Source organism: Monodon monoceros, unplaced genomic scaffold (genome assembly GCF_005190385.1).
Source record: "Monodon monoceros isolate NGI ecotype Baffin Bay Population unplaced genomic scaffold, NGI_Narwhal_1 Super_Scaffold_20, whole genome shotgun sequence".
NCBI lineage: Eukaryota > Metazoa > Chordata > Mammalia > Artiodactyla > Monodontidae > Monodon > Monodon monoceros.
This window is the reverse complement of record NW_021703777.1, coordinates 101,344,989-101,368,892: the sequence shown is the minus strand read 5'-3', so window position 1 is coordinate 101,368,892 and position 23,904 is coordinate 101,344,989. Positions and strand designations below refer to the sequence as shown.

At 53.5% G+C, this 23,904-nt stretch overlaps 1 protein-coding gene across 2 annotated transcripts in view; it reads left to right on the top strand.

Moving 5' to 3' along the window:
- JAKMIP1 (janus kinase and microtubule interacting protein 1) overlaps window positions 1-23,904 on the top strand; it is a 128,596-nt gene that overhangs the window by 51,669 nt on the left and 53,023 nt on the right. Inside the window, exons 2-4 of one of the 2 annotated variants that reach the window (XM_029235365.1) lie at window positions 6,519-6,783; window positions 14,259-14,753; window positions 23,286-23,495. In XM_029235365.1, coding sequence (XP_029091198.1) covers window positions 6,655-6,783; window positions 14,259-14,753; window positions 23,286-23,495 — 834 coding nt within the window. In that variant the 5' untranslated portion in view covers window positions 6,519-6,654. Of the gene's footprint in view, window positions 1-6,518; window positions 6,784-14,258; window positions 14,754-23,285; window positions 23,496-23,904 lie in introns of those variants that run through there. The other variant, XM_029235367.1, reaches the window with a different exon arrangement.

Genomic DNA, 23,904 nt, shown 5'->3' with positions numbered 1-23,904 from the left:
GTGACTGGAGTCGGGGGGCCAGGGAGACTGCTTGGTAGTCCGCCAGGCTGCAGGTGGCAGGTGCGGGGAAAGGGAAGGATGCTAGAGGGAATCTGACAGGTGGCACCGTGGGTTTGGGCATTGCCCGTGAGGGGCAGGCAGCAAAGTCAATGGTGGGAGGAGCGGCCCATGCCTGTGTGTCCCCCTGAGCTGGGGTTTGTCCAGTAGATGAGTCCATTCTTTTCTCTCCACTTGCGGAAACAAGTTTGCCACCAGCCGGGTTCCCCACTGTGGGGACGAACTCCCAGGCCCCAGGCCTCCCTTCACCCCCTCCTCTTTCTCTGTCCCTCTGAGCTCCATCCACCACACCATCCGCAGTGCGTGGCTCCGGGGTGTAGAGTGCTATGTCAACACGTTTGGAAAAACACACCCACAGGAAACTGGTGCTGGCCGGTCCTGTCCCCATGGAGAGATGTCCCTTGCTGAGTACCTACTGTCTAGGACCTTCTCAACAGTGACAGCTCCACTTCACAGATGGGAAGACCGAGGCCCAGGGAACTCAGATCACAGACCGCAGACCAGAGTGACTGACTGGGATTGGCATCCATGTCTGCCTGCCTCTTTTCTAACTGCATGACTGCAGGCAACTTACTTACTGTTTTGGGCCTCGATTCCTCCATCCACAAGATGGGGGTAACAATAGCACCTGCATCATAGTCATTGGGAGGCTTAGATGGATTTGTCCTGTAAAAGGCTGACCGTGGTGCCTGATGAGGGGCATGTGCCTCGCTCTTCTTATGCCTCGTCCCCTGGAGGAGAGGAAGGTGGGGGAGTGTGATGGGCATCTTCAGGCTCTAAAGGGCCTTCTGTGTGGCGGGGGAGCGGGCTTGTTTGGGGCAGCTTCCAGGTGCTGGAAGGCACTAACAGCAGAAGTCCTAAGGAGGCCCTCTTTATTTGAGTGTCTGCGTGTTTTGGGCTTGAAATAGGAAGTGCTTTCTAAAGTAGGGATGCCCTGGAGAGCAAACGTTCTCATTGTGGTGGCGTCTTCCTGTCCCTGGAAGGACTTTCAAGAGAGGCTGGAAGGCCACGTGTGGCAGCTCCCACAGGGGAATGGCCGGGAGGAGGTGACCTGTGGGGCCTCTGGGTCCCAGGGTCCCTGCTCACTGACCTTGTCTTTGTTTGCGTTATTTTTTCATCACACATTGAAAAGCCCTGTTTCTGGGCCACTTCATGGCCTTCCAAGTACTGTCATAGCCATTGTCCCAGTTGGCCCTTACCAGTGTGCCGGTGGGGTCGTGCTGGTGACCTGACCAGTGGGAGTCTGAGGCTGCCCGCCGAGCTTCCCCTGCCAGGGCCCGCAGTCTCTGCCCTGCCACCCCAGGGCACAGCCCACACCCCCTTTCTCCTCTGCTTACCCCCTTCCTTCCAGAACAACCAGCTTTTCAGCAAACCCAGATGTGTGGCTTTTTAGTGTGTGTGTGTGTCTCTGTGTGTGTGTGTGTGAGCCTCAATTTCCTCATCTCTTAATCGGGAGAACAACCTTTGCGCTGCCTGACCCTGGGGTCACTCTGTGGTTTGGCTGCAGTGAGGTGGACCATGGCGGGCAGCTGGTAAACCAGACTCAGATGGGGCTCGCCTGCAGTGACTTGGGTGGCTCTGAACCCCTCTGAGCCCAGTTCCCTCAGTGGAACGATGGGAATGATGATCCCGTCAGCCCGTGGGCCTGCTGTGAGCGCACCTGCTCAGAGCCTGCCGATTCTGTGCTTCCCTTTGTTGTTGATAACAGGAATTCTGAAGCACCCAGGCCTTCCCGAGTCATTGGAGGCTCCAAGGAGCCTTCACAAGATGCTCAGGACCCCTTTGGGGAAATTCCGACATGGAGGCTGGAGAGGCAGGTCTGCGCATCTCAGAAATGCTTTCCTTGGACATTCAGGGTTTCCCCATCCTCGTTGGAAATGCTGACTAGTGCGTGTGGTGTGTATGGGATGTGTGTTGTGTTTGGAGGGTATGTGTGTGGTGAGTTTGTGGTGTTTGGTGTGCATCTGTGTGTGTGGTGTGAGTGTGGTGTTTGATGCCTGTGGTGTGGTATGTGTGTCTTCGTCAGCTTGGGCTGCTATAACTGAACTCCATAGACTGCATGGCTTAAACAACAGGCATTTATTTCTCACAGTTGTAGAGGCTAGAAGTCCAAGATCACGGTGCCAGGATGCTCAGGTTCTTATGAGAGCCCTCTTCCTGGCTTGTAGACAGCTGCCTTCTTGCTGAGTCCACACCAGGCAGAGACTATAAAGGCACTAATCCCATTCACGAGGACTCCACCCTCACGATCTAACTTTTTCCCAAAGGCACACCTCCTAATACCATCGCATCGGACATTAGAATTTCGACATACGAATTTTGGAGAGAGACATTCAGTCCTTAGCAGTGCGTATGTGTACTCACTTCTCTGTGGTGTATATGTGTGGTGTGTGCATTGTGTGTGTGCTTCTGTATGATGTGTGCATTGTGTGTGTGCATTTGTGTGGTGTGTGGTGTATGTAGAACATTAACGGAAGCCACCCCTCCCTGTCACTAGAGGGACCCTCAGATGTTTGTTGGGTGCAAAAATGTATAACCTGAACTAGAAAAGGAGGTCAGCACAGCGCAGGCCCTGTGGTTGCAGAGTCCGCGGCTGGGAGACTTGGCAGCAAGGGGCTTGAGTCCCAGCTCAGTGGGAACGGGTGGCCCTCGGTGTAGGGAGGAGCTTGGCAGGGTCTTGGCTCCGGTGGCCCCTGGGATGAGAGGGTCCTAGGTGAGGGGTCAGCCAGCCCAGGCAGGGGAGCCCAGCTGCTGTGATGAATGACATCATTGGCCTGGCGGTGGGGGCCATGGGAGCCGAGGGCACCCCAGTGAGCTGGGGCCGGGCCCGTGGGGTCCGTGTGGGGTGGTGCCCACCCCACAGCCTCTACAGCTCAAGGCAAGCTCTGCTGACTGCCAGGTGGGCTCAGGGGAGTGGTGAGTTCTCCTCTCCCCACTGGGCCCCCCCTCCCTGTGACCCCAGGCAGGCCTCTGATCTGTCTGGGCCTCAGTTTCCCCATCGGTAAAGTGATTCTGTCTCCTGTGGCGGCCCCAACCCTGCTGGACTCGTGGTCCTGGATGGTGGCTGAGAGTCAATCTGGTGAGGCTTGGGCTGCAGGGACACCCTGACCCTGCCTGTGGGGCGGAGAGGGCTTCCGGAGGAGGTGTGGCCGGAGTCGAGTGCTGGGCACAGTTAGGAGGTGGCCCTGTCAGGCAGGGAGAGGCACGGGCTGAGGACGGCAGGGGACGGCAGGTGTGGCTCACGGGAGCCACCACTGGTTCAGGCCGGGCAGTGGATCAGGGCCCAGCACAGAAGGCTGCTTTCTGTGGCCATGGGCACTGTCCCCTGCAGGTTGTCAGCAGGGAGTGGCGAGGAGGGTCATCCCACTGCCCCTGGAGCCTGGGGGGGCAGGCAGTGTGCAGGCCAGGAGACAGGGGAGGCCACAGTCAGGCCAGCGGGATGGCCAGAGCCTTGGGAGGAGGGGACACCTCTGAGAACTGGTGGGAACAAGGCTTGGTGGCCGGACACTGATGGTCAGGAGCCCTGGGGTCAAGGTGAGGACCGAGCCGCCACACAGAGCGCTTGGAGCAGGGCCCAGGGAGCCGAGCGCTGCCAGATGTGCTGTTCTGTCATCATTTCTAAGACGTGCCAGCTCCGGGCTGCTGGGGTCTGTCGCGGGACGCAGAGGCCCCGGCACCGTGGCTGCAGGCTGCCTGCTCTGGGGTTAGCCGTGGTGCCAGCCCTGGCGCCCACACCACCCCTGCGTGGCCCGCTCCACTTCATGGCTCGAGAGTCCTGGGTGAGGAGAGCACAGAGGTTGGTGGCGGAGCTGGGCTGAGTGACTGAGCCCAGCTCCTTCTGGGTCCTATTTATAGCCCTGAGCCCCAGAGCCCAGAATGTGTGTTAGGAAAACCCGACTCAGCTGACTTTATTTATTACATCTCATGAACTTTTTTTTTTTAACTCCCACTGACTATCTTGCACCAACACTGTATAAGAAGAGTCTGGACAGGTAGCACCTTATTAATTTGCTGTAATTGGAGAATGAGGTGTCCTAAGAACGTTAATATTTTAGGCCTTGCAGGCTTTTTACGTATTAAAGGTAATACTGAAGGTAATAAAAGTAATTATTATTTTACTCTCTTATTTTTTGGGGGGAAGGTATGGTAGAAAAATCTTTGCTCTCTTTTCATTCTCCTATCTGCGTGTTTGCCTTTTGCAGAACACCGTCTGCCGGTTTTTAGTTTCCTTCTGCTCTGGGCTGGGAGAACAGACAGCGCAGCTTGCTAGCACTGTGTGTAAATCATGAGATAGTAGGCTCTGAGTGAGGGGCAGGGGATTTGCCTGTGGTGTGGCGTGAGCTGGCTTATTACTGATGTGAAAGGAAGCAGGGAAAGAAGCAGGGCTCAGTGCTGAGAAGCTGGCTATCTTAAGTCATTAAACAAAGTGCTGAATGTGTCCCACGAGTGTTTTTCCCTTCATGCCCAGTGTATTCCTTTCCGGTGTCTGCCATAAAGAACTTCCACAAATGGAGAGGCTTAAAACGACAGAAATTTACTTTCTTACAGTTTTGGAGGCCAGAGTCCAAAATCTGGCGGTGTCAGTGGTGTCGGCGGGGTGCTGCTCACTCTGGAGGCTCTAGGAGAGGACCCCCCTGCCTCCTCCAGCTGCATCACTCCAGTCCCCCCTCTCTCTTCACACGGCCTTCCCTTCTGCGTGTTCTCTGCTCTGTGTCTCTTTCAAGGGCGCATGTCACTGAATTTAAGACTCACCCTCATCGTGGATGATCTCATCTTGGGCTCTTTAACTTGATTACATCTGCAAAGACCCTTTTTCCAAATAAGGGCATATTCCCAGGTTCCGAGGAATAGGATGTGAACATGTCTTTCGGGGACCATCATTCAGCCCACTGTGGTCCTCATCAGCCAAAAGCTGACCCCTGTTGCTCGGGACCTGCTGCCCAACCAAGCATCCTCAGAGTTGCACTTAAATTCTGTCCAGGGCCAGCATCACCGGTGCATGGTGTGGTTGTAGAGGCCGTCAGGGGGCTTCACTCTTGGTTTAATGCTCAGTGTCGTGGTCGTGAAAAGCTGAATAGCTTTTGCAGCAAGACCCTCGCATTTCCATTTTGCACTGGGCTGCACATTCTGTACCTGGCCTTGACTCTGTCCATGGTCTCTAGGCCCCATGTGGTCGGGCAGTTTACTCCCCTTGTCTCCCTCTGCCAGTGACTTGGGTAATATTTGATAGAGGTCTCAAATACCCTGTTTACTATTTCTTGCCAACGCCAATCCCAATTCAGAGTTATTTTATGTATTCATTTCCGTAGTCGCCTCCCTGGCTAGAAAGTTCTATGATGGCTGGGACGCTGTCTGGCCCTCCATCGCATCCCAGGGCTAGCGCAGGGCCATGCTGAGTATAACTTCTGGAGCGCACCTTCTCGACTCTTCTCTCCCCGTGGTGTGGCATCGAGCAGTCACATCTCCTTGCTGAGACTCTCGGGCTTCTTGGTCAACACTGTGCTGTACCGTGTTCCGTGGGGTGACAGAGGTGTAGCATCCAATACACAGTGCTACTGGCTGTCACTAGGGCCTGATTTTAATGGCTTTGGCTTTGACACCGTGTGGGCTGTGAGGGCAGCCCTACCAAATGGAAGGTCTGGGGTCCCCCAGGGAAATGTGAGTGCGGGAGGGGCCGTTAGCTTATCAGGGCATCCCGTTGGCCGCCTGACCAGCTCAGGCCTGGCCAGGCAGGCACAGAGGCCTGGAGGACCGCAGAGCACCATGCTTGGCTGTCACCTCCTCCAGGGGCTGTGCTACTCCCCCAGGCTGGCTTGGGCACCAAAACTGGGCCCAGAGCTAACAGTTCTGGGCAACCAGTGCTGTGCTAGTCCTTGGGGTGGGGAGGGAACCACTAACCTTTAGGGAGTCTAAAAGCCCAGTTTTCAGAGTGCGGTCCTTAGACTCTGCTCCTGAATCACCTGGGTGTGTGGATGAGACATCCAGGTCCCCTGGCCCCCTCCCCACAGGCCTCAAGCTTTGAGCTCTGTGCTCCCCCAGAATCCTGCCTTTGAATCAAGCACCAGGGTGACTGAGGCTCAGTCACACTTGCAGATCGAGGTCTATAGTTGCTTAGATGGCATAGTCTCATCTTGATGAGGCCAGGACTGGACCAGACAGAGCTACTCAACGAGGGGTGGTCACCTGGGAGCCTCACCTGGGAGCCTGGGAGACATGCAAATCAGATTCCTGGGGGTGGGCCCAGGACTCCGTCTTAACAAGCTTCCAAGTGATTCTGCTGCAGCCCCTGTTGGAGAAGCCCTAGGTCAGTGTTGTGAATGGTGGGGCATCTTCGGGGTGAGCAGGTGCCGGATCAGGGAGGGAGGCATCAGCAAACGCTACCTGCCATCGCGTTTGAGTGCCCCAGGCAAGGGGGCGCCGGCCCCTCTGTCTCTGCTGACCTGGCTTCCTTCCTCCCCCAGGGCCCCAAGTGATGGTGGTTTACGCAGGGGAGGAGCCGAGCCCTGCGGGTCTGATTAGCACGGTGGAGCTGGGAGCGGCGCCTGCTGGCTGGCGGGAGTGAACACAGGATCTCAGCGTCTCAACCTGAGAGGAAGCATGTCTAAGAAAGGCCGGAGCAAGGGCGAGAAGCCTGAGATGGAGGTGGACGCCGTGCAGATGGCCAACGAGGAGCTGCGGGCCAAGCTGACCAGCGTTCAGATCGAGTTCCAGCAGGAAAAGAGCAAGGTGGGAGGGAAAAGGGCCTCCTGGCTCAGGTGAGGGGTGGGCTGTGAACTCCCGGGGGACAGACTGCCCCCGAGGTAAGTGTGAAGGGTGTGTCCCAGGGCTGGGGTGGGGTTGGGCGCTCCACCTCTCTGAGCCTCAGCTTGCCTCACTTTAAAATGGGTATAACATCAGTGGTGGTACAGAGACCACCTGGATGCGAATCCTGTCTGCTACCCGCCCCCCCACCCTGACCCTCCCCGACATTTGGCTCTGATCTCGGACAAGGTACTTCACTCTCCACACTGTAATTTCCCTCACCTGCAAGATGGGATCATAACAGTACCACCTGATGGGCCGGTGGGCAGGAGTAAGGATGTAAATACGTATATCAAACGTAAAGCAGCGGTCCCCAACCTTTCTGGCACCAGGGACCGGCTTCGTGGAAGACGGTTTTTGCATGGACAGGGTCGGGGGGAGGGTACAGGCGGTAACGCGAGCAGTGGGGAGCCACGGGGAGCGCCAGGTGAAGCATCGCTCGCTCGCCCGCCCGCCGCTCACCTCCTGCTGTGCGGCCCGGTTCCTAACAGGACTGGTACCGGTCCACGGCCTGGGGGTTGGGGACCCCTGACATAAAGGGCTTGATTTGAAGCCTGGCTCTGTGATGGGAGCTGTTTTGCTCTCGTAAGGCAGGTATGAGCTTTGGAGCCAGTCAGTACGATGCCCCGTTGGGTGCCAATCAAAGTGTCAGCGTGATGGGCAGCCAGTCACAGTGGGAGGAGCCCAGGCTTCCTAATCATTCAGACCTGGCTTCAGACCTCACCTTGACCCCCGACTGCCTTCACAATCTTAGACAAGTGACATAAAGTCTCTGAACCTCCGTTTTCTCACGTGTAACATGGCATCATGATAACCACCCAGTTTAAGGTTGTCTTAAAGATCTTAGGTAATGTAAGCAAGAAAAGCCCATCCGGTGCCTGGGCGCTGCCCCAGTCCTCCTTGTTGGTGTGGTTCTGACCTGGGTGGTTTGAGGGCAGAAGCAGGCGGGGTGGAGGTGCTCTCCTAGCAGGGTGGAGCCGCCATTCGTATGAGAAGAGAAGGAGGACGGGGTTTGGGCTTGCTCCTAGGGGCCCGACTGAGGGGCTGGCCTTATACCCCAAGCCGTGAAGGTACCCTCCGGCCCTGCCCACAGCACCTGAGGGAGGGGAGGGGCTGCTTGGGGGAGGGCGGCAGGTGTCTGGTTGAGAGCTGGGACTCTGGTAGCAGCTGCAGTGCTGAGCGGGGTCCAGCTCCTGGGTGGGGAGGGGCTGGGGCTTGGTCCTTGGCTCTGACCCCAGCTCAAGACAGCTGCATGGAGAGCAGAGGCAGAGCCCCCGACCTGGGATGATGAAGACTGGGCTCCTGGAGCTTGGGGACACACGTGCTGCCTCCCATCCCCAGACACTCAGAGTTCCAGGGCCAGTGCAGCCAAGGTGTTTCAGCACAGTTGCTGGTGGTGCCAGCCTGTCCACCTCCTGTCCAGCTCAGGGAGGATTTGCCTGCCAGGATCCCCTGGGTTGTCAGCTGCACAGCTGGGCCTAGAGGGGCTGACCAGGCAGCAGCAGCAGCTGTGGTTATGGGGAAAGCCGCACAGCCAACGTCATTCGGCCAGGTCTCCGTCCCACCTCCACCACCTAACTCGCCTTGAGGCCTTGGGGCAAGCCAGGGAGCTGCCTTATGCCTCAGTTTCCCTATCTGTTAAATGGGGACATCTGATGTGTCTGCTTCCCTGGGTTGTTTAAGGAATAAATGAGAGAGTCATATCTGGAGCCTGGGCACTGCCTGTCACATGTAGTTACTCAGCGGTTGGCAGACACTTACGCGTCTGCTACACAGGCCACACCAGGTACCTTATAGGGCCTCCTGACCCTCATAGTGACCTGTGAGGTCAGATATGGCTTTCCCCACTTTATAGGTGGGCAAACTGAGGGTTGGAGAGGAGAGGTGGCTGGGCTGCCGTAATAAAGTACCACAGACCGGGGTAGGGGTTCAACAGCAGAGATTTATTTCCTCACAGTCCTGGAGGCTGGGAGTCTGAGGTCAAGGTGTGGGCAGGGTTGGTTTTTCCTGAGGCCTCTCTCCTGGGCTTGTAGACGGCCGCCCTCTCCCTGTGTCCTCACATGCTCTTCTCTGTGTGTGTCTGTGTCCTAATCTCTTCTTGTCAGGGTACCAGTTGTATTGAATCAGGACCCACCCCCATGACCTCATTTAACTTAGTAACCTCTTTTAAGACTGTCTCCAAATACAGTCACATTCTGAGGGTCTGGGGGTTAGGACAACCACTCAGGAATTTGGGGGGACACAGTTCAGCCCATCACAGCAGGTGCGCACAGTCACAGGTCACACAGGTGTTGGCACTGGGTTGGAAGCCAGGCCTACAAGAAACCCAGTCTGTGCCTCCCCAGGCACCTCCTGCCTCTACGTGCCCCTCCTGCCTCTACGTGCCCTGGCTGCCCGTTTGCTCAGCCCAGCCACCCCGTGGCCCTGCCAGGGGCCTTATCCAGGCCGCCACTGGGAGAGTTTCTGTTCTCAGAGAATTCAGCAATGTGCTTACTGGCTGGTATGAGAAACATAAGTGTAAACTTTGTGATTGCGTTTAACCGCTGTTTCTATATGATCTCATGATAACTGTTGCTGATGTATTTACAGTGTTGTTACTTTAGCAGAGGAGTCCCCATTGAACACCGCAGGGCGAGGGCATGTGGGGAATGTACCTGTTGGTTCATCCACACATTCATCGAGCCCCCAGCCCCCCGCCCCGTGCCTGTGCTCTGGGCCTGGGCTGGGCGTTTGGAAGTGACTCAGAAACGGCCCGCCCTCAGGCAGGCTGGGTGCTCATATACTCAGGGAGCTAGCCGGATGACAGTACTTGGCATGTTGCACCAGAGATTTTAGGAAGCCATGCAATGGTCAGAGTGGCCCAAGAAAGTTTTGCAGGGGTGGTCTGGAGCTGGCTCTGAAGGATTTTGCTGGCTGGCACAAAAGGGAGAAGGGTTCACACTATTCCAAGTGTCTGGCATCACCTGGGAGTATGCTCAGCACCAATCAGGGTGCCAAGGCCACTGGGGCAGAGACCCTGACTTGTTGAGGCCCATGGCCTGGAGTGGGTGGGGGCAGAGAGGGCAGTGGTCAGCACATGGGCCTAAGCCAGGCCATGAAGTTTCCGGCTGCTGCCCACCGCTCACCGAGCTGGTGATTCATTCGTTCTTGCAATGAGCAGCCCACCCTGGTCTGGATCTACACTGGGCCAGGGACTAGTCCAGCTACAGAAGTGAATCAGGCTTCATCTTGCCCTGCAGGGGCTGCCGGCTGCAGTGGGTAGGCCGGGAGAGTTGGAATTTGGGTGTGATCTGTGTGGTGATGGAGGGAATAATGCAGGGCTCTGGGAGCCCAGGGGAGGCCCTGACCCAGTCGGGGAAGCCTTCCGGGTCTCCTGGAGAATGGAGGGAAGGTGAGGCACAGGGACCAGGCAGAGGGACCAGCTAGCCTAGGAGCCGGCACCCACGTGGCATGGGGGTGGGGGGAAGGCCAGTGCCCCAGACCCGCGGCCACCCTCATGTCCCAGGGAGTGGATGCTGTCATTCATTCTTTACAAAACTGCCAGGCCCCTCAGCCTTTCATTCTTTCCTTTGCTCAGTCCGTGGCTAGTTATTGAGCACCTACTGTGTGCCATGCTGTGTCCCAGAAGCTGGGTTGCCCTGGAGGTCCTCTCCTGGAGCTAGTATCTAATGGGGGAGGTAGGGAACGAAGGCCAGGAGATTAACATGTAATATTTATTCCATAGTGAAAAGTGCCAAGAAAGTAAAGCAGCAGAAGCTGGTGGAGAGTCGTGGGGCTGCAGTGGGGGTGGCTCTTTTGGGAGGTGGTCGGCAAAGGGGTGCTGCAGAGGGTGGGAGGGCAGGTCCTGCAGAGGCCTGGCTGGGAGCATTCCAGGCAGAAGGGCCAGCTTGGGGAAAGGCCGCAGGCGGGAAGGTGCCTGCATGTCTGAGGTGCAGCAGCCAGGGACGTGGCTTGAGCTGGGTGGTCAGGGAGGAGGACCAGAGAGCCATCAGCCGGGGTCAGTCCTGTGGGCCGGGGAGGACTTGGGCTTGTATGCTGGATGCCACAGAGCCCTCGAGGGTTTTTTTGGTTTTCTTTCGTATTTTTACATGTATCAATTCAGTCATTTATATCACTATGAAGACTATTTTACACTTTGGCTTATAATCCAATACTACTTTATTTTGTTGCTCAGACTGTTCTAGCTTTGGCCACGGGAATCTCTTTCAGTTGACCGCTGTGCTCCTTTGCACCCCATCATTGTGACATTTATTTATTAATTTATTCTTGGGTACACCCTTACTTTCCAGTCCTGTAAGGTGCTCCAGGTTCGTCTTGTATATTCCCTGCCCCAGTCCTAGAGCCACTCATTTCTCCAAGGAGCCCTGGTCCCACTTATTAGAGAATGGCATGAGAAACCAGGATCTGGGCACTGGGTGTGCTCACCGCTGCTGGCATGTCGTTGCTTCTAGGCTTAGCTGACAGAGCAAGGAAGTGTATGCGTATATACTAACCGTGTATGTATACATATCTAAAATATTTCTAAATGTAGCATCTATACGTATATTAAGTTAAACATGAGTTCCTACCGATGTCCCCAGGCTAATCCACCAGCACCTGGATCCTCTGGCTTCCTCCCCTCGCTCATCTGTCCTCCCTCCAGTGGGGAGGGCCTGACCCCACCACCCATTTACTTAGTTATTCAGCACTCTAGTGGTTTCAGAACGGTTAACCCGCACCTGTGGATTCAGAGGGCAGTGGAGGGAAACCTTCTAACGTGTGTGTTCAGAGGCCTGTGCTGGCCGCTGGGAAAGACTAAAGGGCAAGTGTGCGGGGGCAGAGGCAGGGCGATGGGTGAGAAGCTGACTGCCACGGTCTGGCAAAGGGCTGCTGCCGCTGGCTCAGAACAGGGTGGTCGCAGGGAACGGGGAAAAGTGGTCTAGGCCTGGAAGTGGAGACCCAGTGCTGACAGATGGGCTGAGGAGTTGGGGAAGGAGCCAAGTGGAGGCTGACTTCACTCTGCCCACTGGGGCGCTGGCGGTGCTGCCTCAGAGTTCTCCAGGCCAGCCCCTCCCACCTAGATGCCTGCCCTTTCTTGGTCACTTTGCTCTTGCCACATTTAGAGTCCAGATGCTGAGGCAAGGCTGGTAAGGGCCCCTCTCTCCTGCTGCACCTCTGGACTTGGGGGCGGGGCACAGCTTGGAGGCAGCTGGCGAGTCAAGTGGCACATGACTTTCGTAGACCTGCTCCACTCAATGGAGTAAGGAGTGGGTGCTCTGTGCCCAGCAGGGGCTACCCCCGCCTCACTGTGCCACACCTGGCTCATGGCGCCTGGGCTCGGCCCTCAGCTTTTCTAGGCAGAGCTGGTGGGACCCAGCAGGGCCTTCTCCCGCAGCCCATCCACTGCTAGCCTCCCTGCCCTACACACGGGTGTCACGTGGCCCATCTCAGCTGGCCCCCTCTGCCCCTCCCAGGGGCAGGCCCGGCCTCGCCCAGGCTGCTGTGCACACAGCTCTGCTCACGCTGGCCACATTCCTCCTTCCTTTACTGCCTGGGACCAAACTCCCCTTTATCCGCTCATCCGCTTTCAGCTTTCCTCCTCCCAACAGTCTTTAAGGGGCAGCTGTTGATAGCCTTGTTTCACAGGGAAGGGTCAGGAAGCTCTGGGAGGTTTGTATAGTCAGGGTTCTTCAGAGAGAAAAAGAACCAGTAGGAGAGAGAGATGGAGAGGGATTTGGTTTTTTTCAAGAAGGTGGCTCACATGGTCATGGAGGCTGACAAATCTGAAATCTGCAGGGCAGATAGGCTGGAAATTCGAGGGAGCATTGATCTCACAGTAATGAGGCAGAATTCCTTCCTCATTGGGGGACCTCAGTCTTTTCTCTGAAGGCCTTCAACTGACTTGGTGAGGCCCACCCACATTATACAGGGTCATCTGCTTTACTCCAGGTCTACTGATTTAAATGTTAATCACATCCTTAAAAATTCCTTCACAGCAACATCTAGACTGGTGTTTGGCCGAATGACCTGGTACCACAGCCCTGCCCAGTTGACACGTAACATTAACCATCTCGAGGTTAAGTAGTTGCAGAGGGAAATGCACTCGTCAGTGCAGATTCGGATTCCGACAAGATCCCAAATCACCGTCAGCATCCCAGAAAGTTAGAACAGTGTTGCCTCCTTAGAAGGAGAATGCCAGAAGCATTTAGTTCCTCCCTGGGGAGATCATGTTAAATATTTGAAGTTCTGGCTTCCTGGCACTCAATCCCTTAGGAAGAGGCCAATTCTAGCTCTTGGGTGAGATGAGCCCTCTGACAGGTCCGGTCCTTGTATTATTTCTGTGATTATGCGTGTTTGATGTAAGGAGACATTGATCTTGTATCTTTGCCTGGCCAGGTTTATTTGCTCCTTTCCCTGCTGTTATGAGTAAGGATTTATCAACCCGAGTGACATCGTAAAACTCCTCACCTAAAATTAATTTCAGCATGTTGGTGTTCTATAGACTGTGGTCTGGGGGAAATGTTGCCACCTTGGAAGCAGCTCATCCATGAGAGACACATTTGTTTCTGCTCTTCGGAGATTGCTGTAATTTAGAAAACGAATGGGTTCCTGTGGAATGTGTGTAATTGTGTGATATTTGAAATAAAAAGATCGAATAAAGCCTTTTGGAGTGTTTGAAGAAGACACTCCCTTGGCATATTTTACAAATAATGTTTTGTTTGCTGAATAGACGAATACCTTCTGGTGGGGTTAGCAGCCTGGCACCTGCAGACCACTGGCCCTGGGGCCAGGCGCCTGGGGGTGAAGCCTGGCTCTGCCCCTTGGCAGCCCCTCATCCCAGGCAGGTCACCAGCGGCGCATCTCTGATGCTCGGCTGCCTTGTGGCAAAGCAGTTACCTCCTTCCTGGCTGCTGTGAGAGCTTCATGTAGGGGGAAGGGTCACAGAAGCCCCCAGCCCGGGCAGGAGAGCCACTCAGCAGTGAGGGCACCTCCACCCCTGCCCCTCTCTACGTCCACCTGCTCGGCCTCCTCTAACTCCAGCGTTCAGGGCATGGGCACTGGAAATGTGTCTCTGGTTTACAATCTGTTCTGCTCTGATGAGACAGATGATTTCTGCGCGGCATATTTTGTGACTGATAAACTGCCCTTCCTCCTAAATCTCCAAATTGGAAGGGATGTCAAAGCCTTACTTTCCTCTCCAACACCCTCAGATGTTTTTCCACGGCTGGGAACATCTCAACAAAATAGCAGAGAAGACTCTGCGTGGGACTGATGGAGGTGGCGGGAGGGGGAATTGGAGTGCGGGGACCGGGGGAGGGTCTCAGGGGCCGGTCGCACACGAAGGGACACGGGGAGGTGGCGGCGGGCCTGGCCGGCTCCCCTAGCCCGGACCCTGACTGGCTCTCCCCCCACGGCTGCAGGTGGGCAAGCTGCGCGAGCGGCTGCAGGAGGCCAAGCTGGAGCGCGAGCAGGAGCAGCGGCGACACACGGCCTACATCTCGGAGCTCAGGGCCAAGCTGCACGAGGAGAAGACCAAGGAGCTTCAGGCGCTGCGCGAGGTGCTCATCCGCCAGCACGAGCAGGAGGCAGCGCGCACGGCCAAGATCAAGGAGGGCGAGCTGCAGCGGCTGCAGGCCACGCTGAACGTGCTGCGCGATGGTGCAGCCGACAAGGTCAAGACGGCGCTGCTGGCCGAGGCGCGCGAAGAGGCACGCAGGGCCTTCGACGGCGAGCGCCTGCGGCTGCAGCAGGAGATCCTGGAGCTCAAGGCGGCACGCAAGCAGGCGGAGGAGGCGCTCAGCAACTGCATGCAGGCCGACAAGGCCAAGGCGGCCGACCTGCGCGCTGCCTACCAGGCGCACCAGGACGAGGTGCACCGCATCAAGCGCGAGTGCGAGCGCGACATCCGCCGGCTGGTAAGTGCGCTGCCCTCTCCCCCCCACCGGCTCGAGTGCGTACCTGACCTTCCGCACACGCAGCCCATCCTCCCTGCACACACACACCCTGCTCTTATGCACAAGCAACTTGTCTTCCCTGCACACATGCAAGCCCTCCTTCCGCATACACGCAGCCCATCCTCCCTGCACACATGCACCCTGCTCCCTCTTACACACAAGCACCTTGTCCTCCCTGCACACATGCAAACCCTCCTTCCGCACACACGCAGCCCATCCTTCCATGATGCATGCGCCATGTCCTCTCCACAGCAAGTGCCCCAGTCCTCCCTCACGGAGCAATAAATGCCGAGTTTTGGGGACCCACTGTGCTCCAGGCATGGTTCTAGACCCTGGGGTTCCAACAAAGCCCCTGCCATCCTGGGCGTGGAATGGAAGCTTTGGCAGGTCTCTCCTGTCTCTGGAAGACACCTAAGAAATTTAAGGACTGGAGGCAGAAGGACCAGGTGTTCTTTTTGGAGGCCTGGTCCAGCTGTCCATCCCTAGACTGGTCACCAGTCAGTGACAGAGCATCAGTTCACAGCTTAACAAGCCAGTACCAAGAATGGCAGAAGAGATGCACTGATTTTAAATGTCTAATGCATAGAAAATCTAAGCACATACCGATACTAAGTTCTCAGAAGTATTCCCCAGCCCCTTTTCCCTTTGTGTGTGTAGGGGCGGTGTTATCACATAATAGGAAGAGAAGGCTTTGGAGAAAGTCTCTTCTGGGTGTGAATCCAGACTCCCTCACTGGTTAGCTGTGTGAGCCCAATCAAGTTGCTTACGGTCTCTAAGCCTCTGGTGCCTCACCTACAAAAGGAGGAATAATCACGTATCTGTTACAGCATTACGAGAATTAAGTTAACTAAAGCATCTATCCGGAGCTTATAGATTGTGTAATAGAAGACATGTAAAATATGTTCCTCTGTTACAGGAAATGTATATTTAAGGTAAATAAAATGGGGAAAAAACAAGTATTTGCACAAGAGACAGACTGAGCTTAATTTAAAACGAACCAAGGACTTGGTGTCTGTTTCCATTTCAGTGCCAAACAGAAGTATCCCCAGCTCAGGTAGTCTCATTGTGTGGGGGCCACTTAGGAGAATAGAGTGAAAAGAATAAATGTCCATTTCTCCAGTTCTCCACGCATTTGATAAATGTCCCTCGTCAGACAGGCCTCTTGGCAACGTGTTCAGAAAGTGGCCTGCGTTTTGTTTCTTTGTCAGCTGGATTGGATTAGAAATGCAAGAAGGCTTCCAGGCTTCCACTTACACATTTAACATGCCTCTTAAGAAACAGTTAAGAAGACAAGGCAATTATGGTCAATGTGGGGCTATTGGACACATTCTTTTAGACCAGTTAGGATTAGGTCTGAGAAGACTCCCCCCTCCCCCCAATACACAGGGACTTAAAATCTGGAAGTTATTTCTCTTTCATATACAAAGTCTGTAAAGTGCTCCACAGAGTAGGGTAGGCCACGGGGCCTCTTACCTCTCCCCTCAGAAGGGGCTCTGGGATGTGGCCATGGTCCTCATGGCCCCTCATGCCATGGAGTGCCAGCCATCACATCTGCATCCCAGGTTGGCAATAGGAGGGCAGATGAAGGAGGGTATGGTCTTCATTTAAAAGCACTTTTCTTTCTGGAGGTTCTATATACCTCCACTTCCATCTCTTTGGCCGGAAGTTACTTGCTCAGCCTCACCCAGCTGCAAGGGGAGCTGGGAAATGCATGGCAGCTCCTAATAAATCCTGGTATGGCACTCCGTTCATTTCCTAGGGCTGCTATAACAAACTCCATGGCTTATAACAACAGGAATTTATTCTCTCGCAATTCTGGAGTCTAGAAGTCTGAAAACAAGGTGTCAGCAGGGCTGTGCCCCTCTGAAGGCTCCAGGGAAGAATCTTTTGTTTGCCTCTTCCAGGCTTGGGTGGTTGCCGGGAATCCTTGGTGTTCCTCGTCTTGCAGCTGCATTACTCCAGCCTCTGCCTCCACATGGTCTTCTCTTCCCCACGTGGCTGTGTCTTGTCGTCTTCTTATAAGGACACCAGTTACTGGATCTAGGGCCCACCGCAATCTGTTATGATTTCATCTCAGTTATATCTGTAAAGACCCTATTTCTAATAGGATCACATTCTGATTTTCCTAATAGACATGAAATTTGAGGGGGACTCCATTCACCCAACTACAGGTACCAAGGAGGAGACGAGAATGGATCTTGGGGTAGCAGCTTCTTTTTCATTCTTTGATGCTCCAAACTTTGCAAATGAAGTAGAACTAACAGAATTATTCACAAATTGGTGGGTTCGTTGGGAGCTGGCTAAACTGAGGTTTTCACTGAGACGAGTGACTGCTGAGAAATGATTAGATTCTGTGCCTCTGGGGCTGAGAGAGGGCATAGTGAGGGCTTTGCAGGGGCTGACCTGAGTCTGAATCATGGATCTGCTTCTGACTAGTGTGTGGGCACATTCACCTCTCAGGGCCTCAAGCTTATCTGTAAGATGGAGTAAATAATGTCTACTTTGAGAGTCTTTTGAAGACTGAGAGAGAGAGTGTCTCTTAAGTACAAATGTAGTCCCGAGCTCACACTAGCATGTAAGTAAAAAGTAATAGCCATCATCCAGACTGTTGTTCTTTCCCTAACTGTATGTCAACTAGAATCTTATGGTTGCAAGTGACAGAAATTCCACCTCAGACTAGCTTAAACCATGAGTCTGTCGGCTCTCATGACTGAAGTAGCAGGACTAGCCTCAGGCATAGCTCCAGTGGCACTAATGATGTCACCCCGGACCCAGGTTTCTCGGGCTCTGCTGTGTCCCCTGATGCGTCATTCTCAGGCTCTGAGCTCTCAGTGTGCTGGTGAGATGCCACCACTGTGCCAGACCCCACATCCTCACAGGAAACAGCCCAGTTGATTTACAATGTTGTGTTAGTTTTTGCTCTACAGTAAAGTGAAGCTGTTATACATATACATATATCCACTCTTTTTTAGATTCTTTTCCCATATAGGTGATTACAAAGTATTGAGTAGAGTTCTCTGTGCTATACAGTAGGTTGTTATTAGTTATCTATTTTATATATAGTAGTGTGTATATGTCAATCCCAATCTCCCAAGTTATCCCTCCCCCCCTTTCCCCCTTGGTAACCATAAGTTTGTTTTCTACATCTGTGACTCTATTTCTGTTTTGTAAATAAGATCATTTGTACCATTTTTTTTAGATTCCACCTATAAGTGATATCATATATTTGTCTTTCTCTGTCTGACTTACTTCACTCAGTATGACAATCTCTAGATCCATCCATGTCACTGCAAATGGCATTATTTCATTCCTTTTTATGGCTGAGTAATATTCCATTGTATCTATGTACCACATCTTCTTTATCCATTCGTCTGTTGATGGACACTTAGGTTGCTTCCATGTCCTGGCTATTGTAAATAGTGCTGCAATGAACACTGGGGTGTGAGAGAAGCTCTTTCTTAGCTCCTAAGGAGAAACAGGAGGGTCCTAGCAACACCCTCTTCCGGGCTGTTGGCTCTGATTGGGTCATGTATCCATCCCTGAACCAGTTACTTGTAGGCAGTGGAGCCATGCAGGTGATGTGAGCCAATCAGGGCCTGCCCTGGGAACTTGGAGTGATTTCAGCCCCACCCCCTCTCCTGAACCACATGGTGAGAGTGGGAGTGTGGGAGAAGGGGAAATGGATGCTGGGAGGCAACCCAGGAATGTCCAGCACACTCAGGTGTTGGGGTTTGGGGAAGCTTGAGAAGCTCATTGTTAGAGGTTTACACTTCCTCAGGTCCTCAGGGCAGGGGGCAAGATCACTAAGGGCCCAGCCTGGGGGCCAGACCAGAGTCGACAAATAGTGAGAGTAGCTGTGTGAGCTGGCAGGTCTCCTGACCTCTGGAGCCTCAGGACTCTGGCTGGGGAAATGTGACAACCTAGAAAATGTTGGCTCCACAATCTATTCCACATTGTCCATCCATTCCTGGATGCCATCTCCACTAGTGGAGACTGTTTTCTGGGAACCTTTCCCACATGATGGGGTGTAAGCCCTCTGCTCATTTTCTAGGATAAATGGGGAATCGGTGCTCTTCCAGGCTGAGAATTTGGATTTCCAGAGATGTCTTACTTAAGATGCCGTTCTTTCTTGTGGGAGGAACTAGTGTAATGCAGTGGTGGAGGCAGCGCTTCCGGGCTCCAGTGCAAAGCCAGGAGTGTGCAGCTGGGATGCTGAGGGGGACGGACTGGAGCCCTGCCTGTTAACTTGTAACACCTCCCCAGTTGGCACCACTGATTCCCCTCGATTTATCTTTTTCTCCTAGCATTAATCATGCTCTGATCTACTCCATGTTGACTTTTTTATTCTGTTTTCAGCTACCCTCCCCTCTGGAATGGAAGCTCTGAGGGCGGGGACTCTGATCTGTTTTGCTCATCAGTGTTTCCCAGCACCTGCTGGTGGCACTCAATTCAGTATTTGTTGAATTAATGAAAGCATGTTTAAGTGGTTTCAATGAATGAACTTTCACTGGTTCACATTGCTTCTGGATTGAACTCTGCAGTGGCAACAGTGTTTTCTGCATCATCACGTGTTCTTCCCTACAGCGGGGAGGGGCTCCCACCTCCGGCTCTGAAGAGCGGGGAGCTGCGGGTGGCCGCCACCAGGGGGCGCAGCAGGCACATTCTGCAGCTGCTGCAGGAGAAGCTGCGCCGGGCACACCCTTGGCTGGAGTTCCAGGAAACTGTCGTGGGGAGGTGGTTGGGGATACAGAGGGAAGGGGAGTATCCTTTTTTCTTCTAAAGAAAGGCCACTCAAAGAGCTTGTCAGAGCTCTGGGACTTTGCTTGAAAGCCTCAGTCTGGAGGTTGGGGGTACCATTTGCTGCCTTCTGTAAACTGTATTTTGTAAGTTTTTCATGGTCTGCTGTTTAAACCAGATAGCCTTCTGTTACGCAGGAGCTGAAGTAGATTACTAGTGGCCGCTAACGTTGATTGTGTGCTTGTAAGATGCCGGGCTCTGTGCTAAATTCTTCCCGTGGTTGAAGTCTCCCCCCAGTTGGACGGGGTGTTCTCAGTGTCCCCACATTACCGAAGCTGAGGCTAAGAGGGGTGGCCCAGTCTGCCCAGAGTCACACAGCAGGTAGGGGTGGGGATTTGAGCTAGCTTCTGTCCGCCCTCAGGGCAGGGCTCCTAACCAGCATTCTCTGTTCTAGCGATGTTTCAAGTTACAATCAGCTTTAGTTTGTTACCCTCTGAGAGTGTGATGAGTGAGAAGGGCATTTGTATTAGTTTCCTGGGGCTGCCTTAACAAATGGCCACAAACTCAGTGGCTTAAAACAACAGAAGTTTACTCTCTCACTGCTCTGGGCTCCAGAAGTCCAGAATCAAGGTGTCAGCCGGGCTGCGCCCCACTGAAGGCTCTCGGGGAAGACCCTTCCTTGCTCTTCCAGCTTCTGATGGCTCCAAGAGTTCCTGGGCCTGTGGCTGCACCACTCCAATCTCTGCCTCCCTCTTACATGGTGATAAATGGAATATTTATAAATGGAGTATTTCCTGCCATACCAATAAACAAAGGATGTCACAGTCATCAAGGACTGCAGCCCTTCAACGTGAGCCGGGGAGCCCCGAGGAGACTCAAGGCTGACAAGAATACCTGCCATCTAGCAGCCCTCAGACTGCCTGCAGCGGTGAGCCCTAAGGAAACTCAGGGTGTGAAAATACAGGATACTGGCCCCAGATAGCTGAGGTGCATATCAAAGGAATGATTTCAGTGAGCCCAGACTCTTGCATCTTCCCATACAAAGGAAAGCACTAAATTCCTTAATTTGAGATATCTGGTTTTCTTTAATTAACAATCCTCTTTTGACGTTCCCTACTACTTTGCCTTTGTCGCAAAAACTCCTCTATATCCTGGCTCCTCCCCTCGCCTCCTCCGAGCAGTTTCTCAGAGTTGCCTGAAACGCTGTCTCCTGGGCTGCGGTCCTCATTTTGCCCCCAATAAAACTTAACTCGCAACTCTCACGTTGTGCATTTTTTTTTAAAGTCAGCAATGGCCTCCCCTCTATGTTTTTTTTCTTTGGTCTGCATCTTCTCTTTGTCCTATGAAGACACTTGTCATTGGATTTAGGACCCAGCCCGTTAATCCAGGACGATTTCCTCATCTTAAGATCCTTAATTACACCTGCAAAGACCGTTTTCCCAAAACAGGTCCCATTCACAGATATCTGAAGTTAGGATGTGGACATGTCTGTTTAGGAACCACAATTCAAACAACTGCAATATTCATTCATTCATTTCCTCAATATTTGCACACCTAATGGAAACAAAAGTCTAGGAAAGACAGGAACTACTATTTATTGAGACCTACTATGTGCATGCAACAATTATAATTAGAGCTAATGTTTATTTTATGCCTACTGCGTGCCAGGCAGTTTTTATGTGTTAATGTATTTCATCCTCAAAACATCCCTATTATTATCCCCATTTCACAGATGGAAAACTGAGGCTTAGGAAGAAATCAAGTAACTAAACCAAGGTGACAGAGCCAATAAGTGGTGGCATCAGGGCTAGAGCCCAGGCAGTCTGGGCCCAGTGGCCTTGCTCCTAAGCAGCCTGCCTGTCTCTGCTGTACCCGTCAGCCCTCACAGCTCCCCTTCCAGGTGGATGTTCCTACATCCCCATTTTACAGGTGAGGAACCTGAAGCTTAGAGAGGTTGAGTGACTTGCCAGAGGTCACACAGCTTGCCAGTGGGGGATTAGTCTCCAGTTCATACTTTTGTACTCCATGCACAGTGCTTTTTCCTCTGTGACACGTTGTTTTATATCAGTTGGCTTTAACCTTTACGTTGGGTAATCAAGGTAGTATCCACGTTACGTTGCCTTACATACAGGCCCGCTCGTGGCGGGCGCTCACAGGTATGTGTTAAATAAAGCCACATCATATAGACTTTATCCAGATTTCGTTGAAACCATCCTTACTAAAGCATTAGTATTCTTTTCAGAACTTTTTAATGTACCTTATCTCAAATAGAATTTATTCCTAAATCCCATGATGATAGTAATCACTGTAGCTGAAACTCTTATGATTTTTGTCAATTAATGAAACTCTAATACTTGGGAAATTTTCTCTTTTAACACCTGTATTAGTTTCCTAGGGCTGCTGTTACAAAGTACCATGAACTGGGTGGCTTAAACAACAGAAATTTATTCACTCACAGTTTTGGAAGCTAGAGGTCTGAAATCAAGGTGTCGGAGGACCATGTTTTCTGAAGGCTATAGGGGAGGATCCTTCCTGCTTCTTCCGGCTTCTGGAGGCTCCAGGCGTTCCTTGGCTTGTGACCACATCACTCCAGTCTCTGCCTCCATCTTCTCCCTGTGTGTCTCTCCTCTTATAAGGACACCAGTCGTTAGGGCCCACCCGACTCCACTGTGACCTCATCTTAACTAATTATATCCGCAAAGACCCTATTTCCAAATGAGGTCACATTCTCAGGTTGTAGGAAGGACATGGATTTAGGGGAGGGGCACCCCAGTATAGCACCCTTACTGGGGCGGTTTCCCAGCTGTTGGCTTTGTGTTCAGAAACAATCGAAGTGTATGGCCCGGGGCAGAAGCTCCCTCCTCCGTAAGCTTCTTTCTGCTTGGTTTCCTCTAGGGAATGTGGGACGAGGCTGGGCTGGGGGAGCTGGGGCTCACGCTGAGGCTCTAATGTGGGGAGGCTGAGGTGCTTTGGAGGCCCCAGAAGCATCCAGTCGGCTCTCTGACCGCGGGACCCTGAGAGACGTCAGGGCGGAGGGAGGAGGTTGGAGTGTCAGCTGCACACGGGGAGTTAGCATGGGTGAGGATGCGGCTGGCTGAGGAGAGGATACAGACTGGGAAGAGAGCCAAGCCTTGGAAACTACAGATTTCGATGGTGACCAGGGCAGGGCGAGAAGAAGATGGAAACAGTGAAGTCCCACAGAGGGCGCGAGGGTGGGAGCAGTTCACGTAGCTGGAGTGGGCGACAGTGTCAGACGGGGTGAGAAGGAGAGAGGATGGAAAATTGTTCAGTGAGTTTGCGGGCCAGGAGAGCGTTGGAGACGTTAGCAAGAGCCGTTTACTGGAGGGGTGGGGACGCGGCCAGACAGGAGTGGGAGAGAGGACGACCAAGTCTGTGAAGAAGCTGAGCTGCTGGAGGGCCAGGGGGTGATGTCTGGAGGGCCCTGGCGGGTCAGGATTTGACTTTATTCCATTAAGGTGAGAGAGACGCGAGCACTGATCAGTTTCGAGGGTTAAGTGTCTGGTTGACCATATAGGTCGTTGAACCCACAGCTCTGTGCTCCTCTGTGCTGGGGGCGGTGACGGCGGAGCAGGGCCTGGGCTGTGCACTACGGTGTCTCTCTGTCCTGTGTTGCTGAGTTCGGCTGCCCCAGGTCCATGGACCTGCTGAACCTTTCCCTGGGCCTAAGGCCAGCAAAAGAGAGCTTTCCCTGGTCACGAGCCCCTACAATTGAATGCTTATTCTTTCTCTTTCCAGATGGATGAGATCAAGGGAAAAGATCGTGTGATTCTGGCCTTGGAGAAGGAACTCGGTGTGCAGACTGGGCAGACCCAGAAGCTGCTTCTTCAGAAAGAGGCTTTGGATGAGCAGTTGGTTCAGGTCAGAGAGGCTGAGCGGTACCACGGTAGTCCAAAGAGAGAGCTCCCACCTGGCATAGGGGACATGGCCGAGCTCATGGGTGTCCAGGTGAGGGGCTCATGCAAGCACTGGGGCCTCAGAGCTGACCACCTACCTGTCCTTCCTCCTACTGGTCATTCTTCTGGCGAACTTGCCTGCCTGCCTTTCCCCCCCCCCCCCCCCCTTTCCTCTCATCCATCTGTGTGTCCTTCCTTCCCTCCCTTACCCCTTCCTCCCCAAACGTGGAGCTCAGTTGAAAAGAAATGAAAACATGAGTGCCGAGTATACGGTGAGAGCTCAGAAAGGGACCCAGTCAGGACAGGACATGACTTAAAGGCAGAGCTCTGCCCATGAGGAGAGCTCAGCCAGCAGAGAGGGCACCTGGGGCCACAGCTTGGTACTTATCAGGCACAGAGGAGGCCAAAGCTGCATTCATTCATTCATTCACTCATTCATTCATTCACTAAATACTCAAGTG